The sequence below is a fragment of the Varanus komodoensis genome, unplaced genomic scaffold (assembly GCF_004798865.1).
Source record: "Varanus komodoensis strain SLA01 unplaced genomic scaffold, ASM479886v1 scaffold41, whole genome shotgun sequence".
Taxonomy (NCBI): domain Eukaryota; kingdom Metazoa; phylum Chordata; class Lepidosauria; order Squamata; family Varanidae; genus Varanus; species Varanus komodoensis.
Genome location: NW_025335954.1, coordinates 960,280 through 976,858, shown reverse-complemented (window position 1 = coordinate 976,858; position 16,579 = coordinate 960,280). Strand labels below are relative to the sequence as shown.

The 16,579-nt window shown below is 44.7% G+C and overlaps 1 protein-coding gene across 1 annotated transcript; it reads left to right on the top strand.

The window, feature by feature from the left end:
• The first annotated feature begins 1,019 nt into the window (after window positions 1-1,019).
• LOC123029796 (glucagon-2-like) lies at window positions 1,020-7,198 on the top strand. The gene is made up of 4 exons (XM_044443115.1): window positions 1,020-1,120; window positions 1,931-2,083; window positions 3,020-3,088; window positions 7,084-7,198. The coding sequence occupies exons 1-4, from the start codon at window positions 1,020-1,022 to the stop codon at window positions 7,196-7,198; spliced, it is 438 nt and encodes a 145-aa protein (XP_044299050.1).
• The last annotated feature ends 9,381 nt before the right edge of the window (window positions 7,199-16,579 follow it).

Sequence of the window (16,579 nt, the reverse complement as noted above, 5' to 3'; positions counted from 1 at the left end):
ATTCACAAATGACCCATAGAACTAAAGCCAGGAAGACCAGTGACCTACCTGTCATCTTCTAGCATTCTACCAACAAGCTTAAAAGCCCCGGTAAGGAATAGCGTTAAACCACAAAACTGCTCACACAAAGAAAAGGACTCAGGTTTGAAGGAGAAAAGTGCATCTCTTGAAAGGTAAGCACAATTCTCTTCTGCATCAACCTTTTATAATAATCAATCCATATTGAAGAAGAAGTTAAGAATGTCACAGAAATTAGAAAGTCTATCTTCCATCCACATGTGGAGGAAACACATATTTTTCTTTAACTTGCTACTAAATCAAGGAGGAAAGAATGATATTTGTTTTCTGTATCTTCCTAGTTGAGTATTTTGGTGAAAAGGCGAAAACCAGAAGAATCACTGGGAAAACACTGGAGGGATCTAAGTGGAAAACAATGATCCACCATCAAATTCAGTAAATGAGGCAGGGCAAGTACGCAGGCAAAGCCTTGTCTGGAAGCCCCCTAAGGCAGTGTGCAACAAGCAAGTTAAAAACAACCTTGGGCTTTAAAAAATTGAGAAGTCATAGGATTGATTTTGTTTCACTGGCTTTTCCAGACATAGGTCTTTGAAAACAATTGTCAAATAGACAGTAGTGAGTTGCTGTCTTGATGTGCATCTTGGTATCATGCATACTATTTCAGTTCTCTGGGGGAGAAACCCATAATGTCTGAATGAGTTTATGACCGTGAAGGCAGTTCCACTGGATTCAACAGGCATGAAATCATCTTCACACCAACTACTTTGCTTTATCTGGTAAAGCAGTTGGTATGTGTGGATTGTGTTGAATAGGATAGTGTTCAAAATTAGAAGTATAACCTGGAGGTTTGCAACCTGCTGTCAGATTCTAATGTTTCAATCTTTCCTCTCCAATAAATAAACCCTGGAAAAAAATCTCATATAATCTCCAAAACTGTTAGGAAAGTTTAATTTTAAATCTTCTGGTTTGATTTCTTGTATCCTTATTGCTTAGACGAGCAGATGCAGGACACACGATGGCTTTGTATTTGTGGGCTGATCATAGCAGCTTTACTCCCTGTTAGCTGGCAAATGATCCTGAAAGATTCAACTAATGAGTCCAGGTAAGAAGCAGCATTGGAGATTGATAAACGTGACACTGTTGAGCTGGGATGGGGAGGCGAGATTACAGGGATCAAGATGCTCAGTGAAATTCTATAGGCAGTAAATCTAATTTGATTCTTAGAAATGTGGGATCTTTTTCCACTCCTTTAGCAGAGGCAATTTTATATATGTAAATGACAGAGGGAGATGGCCCAGAGAAACCATCCAGAATTATGCCACCTGAAGTATGTATTAATGTAACAAAAATATATTAGATTTTTTAAACTCAAAAATTATGAAAAGTGGTGTTATACAAGTGCAAAATTTTACAAGATTGTGCCTACTTAGATTATCTAAAACCCCTGTTTCACAGGGCATGACTTGGAAAGGGAAGGCACCCGAGATCCGACTTCTGCTCCCTGTTTCCATCCCAACTTATATACAGCTCCTGTGAACAGATTCTTGGCACACAGACACACTGTGTCTACAATTGCATGCACTCTGTACATCGTTTGGGTCTTTACAAGAAAGCAACATTTCTCCCTATGCTTCTTTTACAACTCTATTTTATAGTTTCACTGATGGTATAGAAAAAGAATTTCCTGCCTCTTTGGGGCATCAGATAGGAAGAGGCATATTACATATTGGAGAAATAATTAAGTCATCTTATACCTTTTTCTGTGCCTTTGACACTGGAGTAAACAATGCTGGCCAGTCTCAGAAACATGCCACCAATTTGACTTCAAGATGTTGTGGATGGATGTTGGTTTAAAAAGCCCTCGCTGCAGTGGAACGGATGTAATTCTCTCCCTCTCTGATTTCTTAATCAGGTGGCAATCTTATGAAACAGAAAGTGCACATAGTTTTACCTCCAACGTCAAGCGGCATTCTGAAGGTACCTTTACGAGTGATTTTAGCCAGCGCTTGGACAAGATGAAGGCGAAGGATTTCGTGCACTGGCTCATCAACACCAAGCGTTACAGGTAAGATGAGGAGCTGGGTGTCTCTTTCACTAGGTTGTGAATTCATCTTCCAGCCAGAGCCAGAGCCAGAGTAAATAACGTAGCCCATTACAAAGATGCCCCATGCAATTGATGTCATGCCCAGAGTTGTCAGTTGCTGCTTGGAAACAAGGCACACACTCTCCATAGGCCCCACTTTCCTGCAAAATACCCACAAAGTTAGCTGCTTGACTGGTGTCTTCAGGGTGTGGTGGGGGGAGCATGCAGCTTCCTGTGGGTTGCAGGGGGGATTATTTTCCCAAGCCCCAGAAACTGTGCAGAATAGAAAGATGCCCTGAATCTTCACCACTTTTCCCTTCATTGCCTGGCTCTAACTCAGCAAGATTTTGCCATTTCCTCTCCAGGGGACTCTGCAAACCCCAGGAACAGCCTGAGGGTGGCCTGCTCACCAGGGGAGACTTTTTTGCCAGATGGCACAAATGCCTGCAGCAGAATCAAGGCTTGGATGGCCATGTATACCTTGCCAAAAGAAAAGGCCAAAGAGGGCACTGTGATTTGAATACAGATGTGCTTCAGTGCCAGTGCAGAATAAAACGCTGTCGCTGAACCTCTGGGAGACGCGCTCAGGGTTGGCGGTGCCCACAGAGTCTGCTGCCCAGGCCTTGCTGTGGATGAGCAGCATCCGGGTCTCTGCACTTCCCTCTTAGGGTCCTATACCTTGAAATTGGACTTTGACCCTCGAAAGAGGAGCGTGCCCTGCGGAACAGGACCCATGGCTGCCTGAGCCATGCTTTGGCTGTCTGGGGAGGCATGGCTAGGTGCACTGAGGCTGCGCCCTGGTGCACTCTTACCTGGCAGCAAGTTCAAAGCCGTTTCAGTGGAGAAGGCAATGCTTGTGTGGCACTGCACTGTTGCGGCTGATGTCATAGCCGTTGCCTTGATTTCTCCTAGTCACAGCTCTACAAAGAGGTTCATTAAAGAGAAACCCAGCACCAAGCGCTACCTGCCTGGCTCGTTCTGGTTCAGGTAAGCCTTACTGTGCTTGACAATATGACTGCATCCGCGCTGCTCATGTCCTTGACACCCCAAAGCCATGATTAGCCTCAGCATTCAAGGGTCCATGCTATAGGAAGATGAGGGAGGCTTCTCCATGGAAGCCCCCCTCTCTCTGGGGAGGGGAGCCACTGAGGTGTAGTAGACCAGGCCCGTGAAAGTCAGACTCAGATCCCTGCTCAGCCAGGAAGCTGATTGCAGCCGGTGTGGCTTGTGGTTGGAGTGCTGGACTGGGACTCGGGAGATCCTGGCTCTAGTCCCGACTTGGGCTCGAAGCCCATTGGGTTGACTGCAGGCCAGTCATAGACTCTCTGCATAACCCACCTCACTGGGTTGTTTTTATGTGGATGAAATGGAGAAGAGGAGAACCTTGTAAGCCACCTTTGGGTGCCTTGCAAGAGGAAGACAGATGGGATATAATACTAATACCCCTGAGCTTAACCTACCACACAGAGTTGCTGTGAAAAAAAAAAAGAAAAACAGGGATGAACACGTACACCCCATGGAACTCCTTGGAGGAATGGCAGGATACAAAGGAAGAGGCGTTCACTTCCTCCGTTGTCTTGTTTTTGACACACAGCCTTGTTGAATGGATTTTGCACTGTCCAGTCCTTCCATCTCCAGTTCAGGGCCCAGTGAATAGCACTGTCCACAAGCAAGTTGCCTGGGTTCTCGGCAATCACAGACACTGCTGAATCCTACGCAATACACCAACACCCACGTGCAGTCAGGGAAGGGTAACTGCCCATTTTGGTGTCTCTCAGGCGCACATTTTTCCAACTCTTCTCAAATTCCATTCATCCCAAATTTTGAATTTTTTTTAAAGTTTGCATAAAAAATCATATGCATTGTGAAATATGTTTCCTTTTACGCATGCATTTTTGTATGACATTTCTCCTAATAGACATACCTTTGCAAGCAGCTTTCCTAATATAACGCATGTTACTGTTATTTCACAAATATCTATATTTTTGTGCATTTCTGAACACATTTTCTTGGATTTTGCACTTTTGGATACTATACTTTGGATCAGAGAAATGCACTGAAAGCTTTGTAGAATTTTAGAACTCAAAATTTAAGAAAAAAATTTTCCCACCTCCCAATGATCAACCCTAGTAAATACACACTGCAGAGGGTGATACAGAGAAGAATGTGGAGGGAATGCATACAAAAATGCATGCATTTTCAAAAAATATGTGCTGGAAAAGGCACTTATGTAAAAAATGTGTATCTTTGCAAAAATGTGCAAAGATTCTGCATTCAGTGTAGAAAAAAAGCCTGTATTTGCAATTGTGATCTTAGAGATGCATATGTTGAAAAATACAGAATAGATGTTTTAAAATGCACATGAATATGTGTGCCAATAATAGTAATAATTTCCAATTGGATGCAGATTTGGGATGCAATGAATTTAGCATTGGAAGAAATGGGAACCTGAGCAAAATGAGACTTGACAGTTTTGACTCTCCCTTAATTTGGGTAGGGAGGGGAGTACCTTCTGAGGAGTACCTTCAAAGGCATCTGAAATGAGACCACTCTGGCAACATGGAGCCAAGTGGCCTTGGGCAGGCTGTCCTCACTCTTTCTCTAACGCAGCCTGGTGGATAATAATTTCCCTTAATGGTTAACATCTGATGATGTCCACCAACCAAAGGGTCTCAGAAGGCGGCCATTCCCTTAGAAGACCCAGCCACTTCCTACTGGGTACCTCCTTTCCTTCCAGTCTAAACTGAATTTTATATTGTTATATTGCGACTTCTTTTATATTGTTATTTATTTTATATTGCTAATTTTATATTGTTATTTTTGTATTTTATTGTATTTTATTTTGTGTTGTGAGCCGCCCCGAGGCTTCGGCAAGGGGTGGCATAGAAATGTTTTAATAAATAAATAAATAAGTAAGTAAATTAACCTTTTTATTTCTTGATCTGTTAATTTTACAGATATGATTAGGAGGGAAACACAGGAGCCACCATTTCCCTGCTTTTTTTACCTAACCACATCCAGCACTGGAATCTTTTCTTCCAAATGGTCTGACATTGCTCCTTTGTGCCTCATCCTTTCCAAGCCAGTGACCTACAGATGCTTCTGTCTCTTGCTGTTTAAGTGTGTCTACAATAAATAATGTCACATTAAAAGTAATATATTTCAGCCTTTGTGTCATTCCCCCCCTCCCCACGCATGTATTTCATGGAAGGATTCAATGTTAAGAGGAGTGGGAGAAGGAAAGAGATGTTAGGGGCAAAACACATCATTGGAATGAAATGCTTCTCAATGTGATAAGATCTGAAAACAGCAGAACAACAGCTGCTTTCAACAGTGTATCCCTTGGCAGGAAAAAAGGAAGATGAATGCAAGTTTGCAGAAAGAGTTTCAGTGATTGCTGATGTCCCATCTTGTTGCCAGAAGGCCGTAGAACATAGCATGCAATATATTTGGTACTCAAAATCTACCTCTGGCAGATCCAGAGTTGTAGATTCCCATGCTAGATGGATGGACAGTCTTAATCTGGACTTTCGCAATGAGTGGCTGGTGTGTTTGAGACCAGAAGACATGATAAAAATGCTGAGAGGGATAGAGGAGAGATGCCCCACAACATTTCTTGACTGCCACCGATACCGTGATGGCATGTATTACCTTTCACTGTATGTATTTCAGCGTTGATGAGAAGGGCCGGTCAAAGCATTCTAGATCCCGGACTCATGGGCAGCACAGTCTGAAACTTGAATAGCCCAAAGAGTGCGACATGGGGGACTTACTAAGAGGGCAGCTCAGTTATGTTTAGATCCTGCCTTGAGGCAACAAACTTAAGGAGGCTCACAGCATGAAACAAAAACTCAGAAAGCAACAGACATGACAGAAAAACAGAAAAAAAGGAAGAAAAAGGGAGATTGCATAGCTCAGCAACTTTGTAGGATTGTTCTGCGAGAGAACTGGCCAGTGGGCCTTAGCCTGAGGTAAAGACGTGTGAATCAGCAGCGTGACTTAAAGCTTGAGTCTGTATCAGAGGTTGAGTTTTGTTTTTCTCTTTTGGCATGAAAATTCATGCTTGTGTGTGTGTGTATTTTTCCAGATGTAAACACAAATTGTTGTTATCTTTGAAATGTATGAATCACTTTGCAAACCCAAAACGATATGCACCTCAGCAGAGCAGAAAGTGTGCACTAAATAAATACTGATTGAAGGAGAACAAAGCAAATTGCTCATATATTCCCAGTCCCAACCAGGCCAATCAAGTGGCTTAATCGCTTCCAGTTCTCAGAAAGCCATGTGAATAATAATTGATGGCATCATCATCAATGCAGGATGTGCTTAAAGCATCCAAAGTCTACAAAACCAGCCAAAGCTAGGATTCCACTTTCAAAGTACCATTGGAACATTATGCATTGCCAAGAAACTGCAGTAGCTGCTGAGTCCTGTTTCTCACCATTACAGTCATGGAGGGAGAGAGCCTATGGCCCCAGGCAACATGGGGAAACACGGGGGTTACAGCACTCTTCGGATTCCCAGATCTGAGTGTGAATCAAAGGCAGCAGACCTCAGAGACGAGAGATGTGCTCTGATTTTGCTGCCTCCCTTTGTAGCTGCCGCAGGAAGAAGGAAAAACTCAACCCTGGAGAGGCACTGAAGGGGACATTCCTATGGGTGGGGAAGCAGAGAATGGACTGATGGAGAAAAATGAAACCAGTGGCTACTTCTGTCATCTGATCGGTGCCGAGTGACTCATGATGCAGCTGCCGTCTGGGCACCGATGCTGGTGGTGCCTGCGGAGAGCAAACGCGGGGCAACGTCTCCCTCTTCTGGCAAGCTGTCATCTTGATGCACCAATGAAGATCAAGCACCTTCCCGCTGAGCAAGTCCCATCTATAGAACAACATAGCAACCTTGATTTAAAAATATTCTGAGGATGTGCTCTTTTGCATTTTAATTCCACTTATTCACTCTGACAGGTTGTCCATTTTGCACAGGATTTGGCCTCCAGTCCTTCCTGGAAGAAGGAAAATCACGTATCCTGTGCATATGGAAGACGGCGACCTTGGCTCCTTGTTTACCAATCTGGAAGAGGCTTGCCACAACCAGTGATGCCTGAACTGTGTGCCCTAAGCAGAAGTGGCTTGGCAAACCTCCTGCTCTCATGTGTTGCCTGATATTGCAGGAATTGCCACTGTTATGTATTTCTTTATTAATATTTCATTCCACTTCTGTGCCACCCCAGAACCCAAGGGCTCTCTGGGAGGCTTGCAATTGATGAAAGTGGCATATAAATACAATCAATAAAATGGAGGAAAACAAAATTGGCAAATTATTAAACCATCTCACATAGTAGAAGTAACATAAAGCCATACATAAGATAACAAACCAAGCAATAAATGAACAGCCAAGATTAAGGAAATAATCAATAACAAGTCAGAAGTTGCAGAAGCATGAGAAGAACTTATGATTAGTATTCCTGGGACTTGTGAGTTCTGTCGGCTCCAACCCCTGCCACACGCTCCGTTCATGCAAAGGCACCACAATAGAAGGGAAGGTTCCCTGACGTCTGCAAAAACGTTTTGCCTACCAGGATCGTCCATCCTGACCATCTACCCTTTCACCAGGCACAGATTCAAGGCCCCAGCCTGACCCAGAGTTCAGATCAGATGCACAGTTTTCCAGGACAGCGGGGACCAAGGTCCAATCTGGGCATTCTATCTAAATGAGCCCATTCAATGGTTGTCAATATGGCTGACGCATCTTTAGGCATCCCTCCACCTGCCCAAGCTAGATAAGGGAGATGCTCCAAAAATCACTTTAACCTGCTCCGAATTCAAAAGGAGGCAGCAGACGAGGTGGTGCACGCCTCGGCATCGCAATGACGGCCTGCAGGGGAGAGCGTGTGCTTTTGTGTGCTGCACATGGTCTCGGTCAGTTCATTGCTGCAAGCAGGTGGGGCAGAAGGTGGGCCTCCTTGAGCATGGTTGAAATCCTCCCAGTGGCTGGACAGAAAATGGGCATGTCCCACAATGCTGTGTTGTGGTAAAGCAAAGCATTTGGGGTTGACTTGGATTTGAAAGGCAGCTGAGGCACAAACAGCTCTGCAAACACCTGCAAAAGGATCCATCTCTCTAGGAGGGGGAGGGAAAGGCAGGAAGATCAGCCCAGATGCCCGCCTTTTGGCATGGCTATGCAGGCAGTCCTGATGGGGGCCTGCAAAATTTAGACGCAGTTTCCAAATAGCGAAAGAGGCCTTTGCCCAGACTCAGTGCTCACTGGGTAACTCAGAGACTGTGGTGCAAACAGTGTGATGCTTCCCACACACACTGATGCAGACGTGTGGGAAGCATATGGGTTGAGCTGGTGCTGAGGGGAGTTTCCAAGTCCAGGGCTAATCCAGTTGCAGCCTGGACCTGCTTGGGAGAGGGAAAGTCAGGGGCTGTCTGAAAGGCTTCCCCAGTAGGCCGCTAAGGGCTGGATCCATAGCTGCTGGCTGCACTTCTGGCCTTCCATATGTTGGATGCTAATATGCAGCAAATTTTGGTTGAGTCCTGAGGAGGAGGAAAGCATTGCTCCACTTCAGACTTCCGGTGAGGGATTTACTTTTTGTAATCTTCATCTAGATGAAACCCCCACAAAAGAACAGAACTACCAGACAAGGAACTAGAACTATTCCCGATCTGCAAGATTTCCTTGCAGGGACATTTCTCTAGAATGTGGAGAAGGGAAGCTCAACCCACACCCCGCAATGATATGGGCCAGACACAGAACCTCAAGGCTCCACCATGCTGCAAGCGCAGATGAGGACTTTCTCTGGCTCTGAGCATGACCTTTCATCTGCGCTGGCATTGCCGGAACACAAACAGCACTATTCGTGCCCATTACCACAGACACACCGAACAATATTTTCCAGTTAGTAAAAAACCAGCAAGTTGTCCAGTTCAACATATGTACCACGATTGCAGATCATGGACGGTAATAGTCCAGTCTACTGGAGTCTGAGGAGGAGGAATGGTCTGACTCAACTTGTGGGTTGTGCTGCTCTCTAACAGACAGCAGAAGAATGCACAAGGGTCCCGCTCAGTGCTGTGGGGGTACTAAATTTTTTGATTTAATATTTGCCCATTTCATTGTTTTCATCCAATTTCAGCAATTTCAAGCCTCCCAGAGAGCCCTTGGGTTCTGGGGTGGCACAGAAGTGGAATGAAATATTAATAAAGAGATACATAACAGCAGCAATTCCTGTATTATTATTATTATTAATAATAATAATAATAATAACAACATTAATAATAATAATAATAATATCAGGCAGCACATGACAGCAGGAGGTTTGCCAAGCCACTTCTGCTTGGGGCACACAGTTCAGGCATCTTTGGGCACCTGGCCTGCAATCTGGATTAGGAGCTCTGCCTCACATCGAGAGGTGTGCTCTGTAGGGTTCGATGTCTCACCGGTTGCGGCAAGCCTCTTCCAGGTTGGGAAACAAGGAGCCAAGGTTGCTGTCTTCCGTCTGCACAGGATACATGCAAGTGGAAATCAATGCCTTGTAAATGGGAGCACCAAAGTCACAAGAGGAAATAAAGAGCTCCTGAAAACAGAGCACCTTAAGATTTCCCTTCTTCCAGAGGGGAAGGTACTGGAGCCCAGTTCCTGTGTGAAAAAGAGAACCTGCCAGAGCGAGCAATTAAAGTGGAATTAAAGTGCAAAACAGCACATCTTCACAATATTTTAAATCAAGGTTGGCAACCGCTGCATTTTTGTTCTATCATAGAGACGGGAACCTACCGTAAAGCAAGAGATGCTGGTTTGCAGGGAGGAAGAGAAATGACATTTCTGTGCCTTGCAGCCGAAGTAATATACCCAGCCAGCTGCCCTCCATAAGATCAGTAAACCAAGGAGCTAAACTTGCCCAGCTGCACCACTGCTCCTCTGCAGCCCAGATTTCTGCTGAAAAAAATGCATCTGAAGGTTTGAGAGAGAGAAATCTGCTGTATGATTTGTTTTGCTTTCTAGATGGTAGGGAAAGATATGTGCCAGAACACATGAACCATGTCGTTTTGCTTCCTGCTGGAGAGCAGCCACTGGGGGAGGTAGACCATGCCACACAGCTATGGGGGGAGCAGACCTCCTACTTCAACTCAGAGCTCCCAGCAGGGCTCCCTTGCACCCCACTCATGGGTTGCTGCCTGCCCACCTGCTGCTCCTCACCAAGTCTCCCCATTCAGGCCCCCCAGACTCTCCCTGTGCTCCAAAAGTGACTCTCTCATCCACTGCATACCTCTGGGCCCCCAGACTCCTGCAGAGAGGAGGGCTCACATCTCACGTCCAGTGGCTTGCAAGCACTCCAAAGGATTTCGCTGTGGCAGGTGCGCACGCCCTTAAAGAGCATCTCACCCACCCACCCTGCTGGCAGGAAGCCCCCCCCCTTATTTCCCAGCTCCATGTTTTGTGCAGCCACCAGCAGATTCCACAGGAGCAGCTCACACATGGCCTCTCCCTCCCCGGGAAGCCCGTGGCAGGCAGGGCGATTCCTCAGGGCGTGGTGGCCAGATCCAGGTGCCCTGCAGTGACACCCTGCACCTTTCTGCTCCAAAGTGTGATCTCGATGGGACTCGCTCAGCAGGAAGGTGCTTGGTCTCCATTGGTGCATCGTGATGACCACCTGCCAGAAGAGGGAGACGTTGCCCTGCGTTTGCTCTCTGCAGGTGCTACCAAGATCGGCGCCCAGAAGGCAGCTGCGTCATGAGTCGCTCCGCACAGATCAGAGCAGCCGGGGTTTTATCAGGCGCTATAAATCTGCAGCTCTATCCTGGATGTTCAGCCTGAGCAATATGGTGGGAAGAAAGGCGATGCTGTTGCTTCTCCCTGTGGTGCAGTTTGTTTGCCTGTGTAAACACCTGCCAATATCTGTGAATTCTGCTGTTGCATCATATGAAAAGACACACTCAGGTGTTTACATGTAATGGCTCTAGAGTGAGATTTCTCATAAAATCTTAATTACTTCAATTGGCCAATAGTTCTCAGAAAGTAGGATCACCAACTATTGGAGTTTCATTGCAAATTACAATGTTGCAACAATACTTTGAAAATGTAACGCTAGGTTTGGTTGGCTTTGTAGACACTTTGCTGATTTAAACACATCATACAGTAATAATTATACTGTTAATGATATGATACACTGGCTGCAATGAAGCGAATCCAGGGTGGTGAAGCCCTTTATTGGCCTGGATGAGACCATTGACCATTTGGTACCTTCTCTCTCAGAACTACTCTGAATTTGCTCTTTCCTTCAAACATTTGTGGTCCTTTAGGGTACAAGAACTGCAATTTTCTTACCAGAACTTTCCTATACTACAACTTTCACTTGATCACCACTGACCAATCTCTTCCTTCACTTCTGTTGTCAATATTAACTCTCTAACCCTTTATTAACATAAATATCTTTTCCAAAGAGGTGGCAAATAAGCATAAGACAAATACCTCAGAGGCGCAAGGAAAGTAAACAAAGCTTAGGTAGGATTGCTGTTACTTTAGCAGTAAACATTTCCATAGTGTTACTTTAAAAGGTGGACTTTTGTATTGCTACCATAACTAACAAGGAGCTGTTAGACACCCCAATTCCTTAACAGAATGTACGTAAATTCCTCTATCAAGCCACTGTGCCAGTTAACTCCAGGCCAACAAGGAGATAGTCTTCCTCCTGGTCTGGCTCGACTTCTGCCTGGAACCTTGAAGGACCTTCCTCTGGCTCCCCCTGAAGTTTCCATTCTGGTCCAGCAACAGCGGTGCCACCAGCTGCCACTCTGGCTTCCACTTTTTCCTCAGAGGGCTGCTCCAGCAGCCTTCCTCTCATCACATGCTGATGTTCCTCAGCGTCTGCCTGGCACATCCTCTCTGCTTGGCTTTCTGGCCTTGCAGCTGCCCTTCTTCCTGGCTGATGCCTTCTTGTCCAGCCTTCTCTCACACTAACCCCACTTGACAACTTTCCCTTGGGCAAAACTGCCCACTCAGAACCCTCCGGCCAAGTCAGTCAGTTTTCGTGCAGCTCACATTCTATCTCCCTGTCTTAACTTAAATATAGCACCAAAGTGCAACTTTGGAGCATCTAGTTATTCTCCAACTCTGATCCTACTTTCCCATATAAAGTCTCATATTCTGGTCTCACATTCACCTCTTAATGATGACAGTAAATGCAGTTCTGCCAACACTCCAACATGTGTATATACTTAACATGTGCTTCTCCTCAGATACAGTCCTTCAGTAAAAACATACATTTCCCCCTTTCTACTGTATAACCCCTTTGCCTTCATTCATGGAAAGAAATCCTAATAATTGAACATATTCTACTTTTACCTCACAAAAAAGACAGTTTCTCTAGAGTGTCATATGTGTTGTTGTTCAGTTGTGCTTGACTCTTCGCGACCCTATGAACAAATTAAAAGACGCTTGCTCCTTGGGAGGAAAGCTATGGCAAATCTTGACAGCATACTAAAAAGCAGAGACATCACCCTGCCGACAAAAGTGCGTATAGTCAAGGCTATGGTTTCCCCAGTTGTAATGTATGGCTGTGAAGGCTGAGCACCAAAGAACTGATGCTTTTGAATGGTGGTGTTGGAGAAGGCTCCTGAGAGTCTTGGACTGCAAAGAGATCATATCAGTCAATCCTAAAGGAAATCAACCCAGAGTGAAAAGCTCTTTTTTCTCTGCTAAGCTTCTGAGCCTTCAGGCTTTTTTAAATGCAGGTTTACTTTTTAGATCCCGGCACTGTTGTTGGTTTAATTCTGTGGCTGTTTTAATTTGATTTAAGATGGAGATCACATGTCTGTATTTTATGGTCCTTCCCTTTATTTTATGAACCATGCATAATAAGCTCAGGCTGGACTGGAGGGAAGACAAAGTGGGCTATCACTATAAACAACTAATTCTCAGTCCACACTGAAGAGTGGGTGGGGGGAGACGGCAACAGAATCAGTACAGAGACTATCTGAAGGCCATCTAGTTCGAAATCCCACCAGCCTGAATGGGGCCATTTAAGATTCCGTGTGAAGGCCGCGGAATCCAAAATGGGCAGGTCAAAGTCTGAGAGGCCTGCGGGCCTTCTTTGGCTGCTGCTCCTCCCTCATGGCTATGCGGCCCCACAGGACTAGGCCTACAGCCTTCAAAATGTCTCTGACCTCTGTTTTGATGTTTAGGACAGAACTTTGCCACTCGGGCCCTGCTTTTGAAGGCACCTGTGCTGTTGGCATCTCAGAGGCCTCTATGCACGCCGAGGGCTGAGCTGCTTCAGCTCCAAACCAGTCTGGCCTGTTCATTAGTCCAGATCACTTTTCTTTCATTAAGCTGCACAATGGAATTTCCTGGTATTGTTGTACAGGAAGGACACATAAGCCCCTAAGATTAATCCCCCAGAGCCTGGGGATTGCTGTATATACACAAGGTGTTTTTAGGTTTAAAACAGGCTTCCCAAGTCAGGGTTCCCCAGGTTTTGTCTGTCTACAGCTCCCGTTATCCCCAGCCAGTAGGACTAATAGTGGATGGAATGGCAATGGGCAGGTGGAGTGGCATTGTAGTCCAACAACATCTGGGGACCCTGGATCCCACCCAAATTTTAAGATCCTTGGAAGAGGCCCTTCCCTCTGTCCTGCCATGGTCATGCAAGGAACAGTGGCTGCTTTGAAGCTCTGGAACCCAGAGCATTAGGGGGCGGCCTCACTCACTGTTAGAAATAAGGATCGTACATCTGTAGACAATCTCAGTCTCCTGACAAATGTGTACGCATGCTACATGTACTTGAAATGAAGACAGGGTCACTTCAGGTGCAGCTTACGTCTTAGGGTGCACAAATAAAAATAATTAATGCACTTGAAACCTGGAATATTTGAAATAACCTGGACAGTACCAATGGAACAGCGACCCCCCTCCCCACCCCCACTGTAGGGCTGCTTAACAGCTGGGTGGGCAGAAGGGAGATCAGCTTCCAGTAGGTCTTGCCAGCCTGCCTAATGGTCAGGAATTTTGGGAGTTGAAATAGACAACACCCAGAGATCTACTTCCTGCCCACCCCTGCCTTAAATTGTATTGTTGTTATCTGTAGTAAATTTCAGGCCGTATTGCTAAGTTGTAGCCAAGAATTTTGGTTTATTCCATTTGCTATTTTTAATGTTATTAATGATACTATTACTTACATACCAATATTATGGATTTATTATTTGTGGCAAACCTTATTTGGGATACTAGAAGATATTGTGTTGTATTCCATCTGGGAATGACTGATTAAGTGTCTGGATATTGCTGTAATTGTTAAGTTAATGAGGTCTGTACAAAGAAACATGGGAACTTCAATTGAAATTAATACCGCAGATAAATTGAATGGTTTTATTCTTCACTGAAATAGCCACTCATTTATGCTTGCTCCTTTGCATTCAGAAAGTACACTTTCCCCATCTTTCAAGTATACCTTGTGTGCATGCCAGTGCAAGTATAGGAATTTGCAAACAGTTTTAGAGAAGGTGCACTTCAATTTACACATGTTCTAGACTGTGAATGAGCCATTTTTGACTGACTGGCAAACTGAATAAAAAATTTCACACATACCATACTCTTACTTTGTGAGGCCTTTTTCCACTAGAATTGTGGACAGATATGTAAAGCAGGTGTCTTTAAAATTGGCTTCTCCTGAGCTGACAGCCAGATTATGTAGACTGTGCCAGCATGGCAGCTGATGTCAAGAAGTGTGGTGTAGATGGCTGGAAAGCCTATTGTGTGAGCTACCAAAAGCTTAAAGGAGATCAACCCTGACTGCTCTTTAGAAGGCCAGATGCTGAAGATGAAACTCAAACACTTTGGCCACCAAATGAGAAGGAAGGAGTCCCTGGAGAAGAGCCTAATGCTGGGAACAATAGATGGCAAAAGAAGAAGGGGATGGCAGAGGATGAGGTGGTTAGATGGAGTCACTGAAGCAGTTGGTATGAGCTTGGGTGGACTCCAGGGGATGGTGGAGGACAGGAAGGCCTGGAGGAATGTTGTCCATGGGGTCGCGATGGGTCGGGCACGACTTCGTGACTAAACCACAACAACCAAAAGCTGAAAAATGAAGGGAGAGAGGTCAACATTGCATTTCCATTCATCTTCTGGCCATCTACTGATTCCTGAAGAAAGTGGGATGTATCTGATATTAGTTAGTAGACCCATTTCAAGGTATGAGATTTAAGTTAGACTCAGATTGCAAAAGCCAGTGGGGAAGATAGAGAAAATAGACATAATATCATGTAGACATTTTGACTTAAATCCACAGTCAGAGATGATGTTTACTGGCATCATTTTGAGGAGGTTGTTTGGGGGTAGCTCACAGTCGTCTCTATGCACTGGCCTATGGGCAAGACTACCCTAAGCATCTCATTTGCCAAACTCCAGTTAGAGGATTAACAACATTTTAGAAGATTACCAATGTAATTCACTTGTTAATATATGTAAAATGCCTAAAGTATAAAGGTAAAGGTAAAGGTTTCCCCTTGACATTAAGTCCAGTCATGCCTGACTCTAAAGGGCGGTGCTCATCTCCATTTCCTAGCTGAGGGAGCCAGCGTTTGTCCGCAGACAGTCTTCGTGGTCATTATGGTTTAACTAGGAAAATTTCCTCCCTATATTGCCAGTCTACATATATCCACTGATTTAAAACAATGCAAAAAAGCAATCTTGATATAATCAGTCATGTGATGGCATCAAGATTTTTTTTTTGCATTTTGTTTAATTGATTAGCTCATGTGCTTCTATGCATTTATAATAAATCACACAAAGTGTTTCTTAGCATAACTATACATAAAATCAGCTAAAGATTGCTTTTTGCAGTCTTATAACTGCGTACATGCAGATCCATACTGTGAGTGTGTAGGGAGGAGACCTAAATTAATTCATAAAACTATGACAATCTGGTCCAATTAGGACCAAATTATGTTTTGTAACTGTGTTGCATGTATTATTCATTCAATAATATATTCAAATAAATACATTTTGAAATGACACTTTACAGAAAAGGAAAAAAGATAGCTAGTTGTCGCAATTTGCTTACTGCTCCAAGGTTTTTCAAACATTACCAACCTGGACAAATCTGTCAGTTCTGGTTCTGCTTGTTTGTCCAACCTTAAGGGTGCAGTCCTATGGAAATGCCATAACACTCCAAACTCAGAAGATTAAAGGTATCCTATGCAGAGCAGGGATGAGCCCGGAGGCAAGGGTTGCGCGTGTGCTCCTCCTACTCTGCAAATCACCCAGATGGCCAAGGTTTGCGGTCTACTTGGGGTGCATCAGAGTAGGGGAGAAGGAGGTTGAGGTGCTGCCAGGACATGTACCTTGGCAGCACTGGTCTCCTTCTGTTATCTCCCCTTGGAATTCCCACTGATCCCCTTCTTCAAGGTCACTTGCCAACTTAGAGAAGCTGCTGGCACAGTTCTTTCTGTACTGGCTGCAAGGTGGTACAAGACAAGTCTA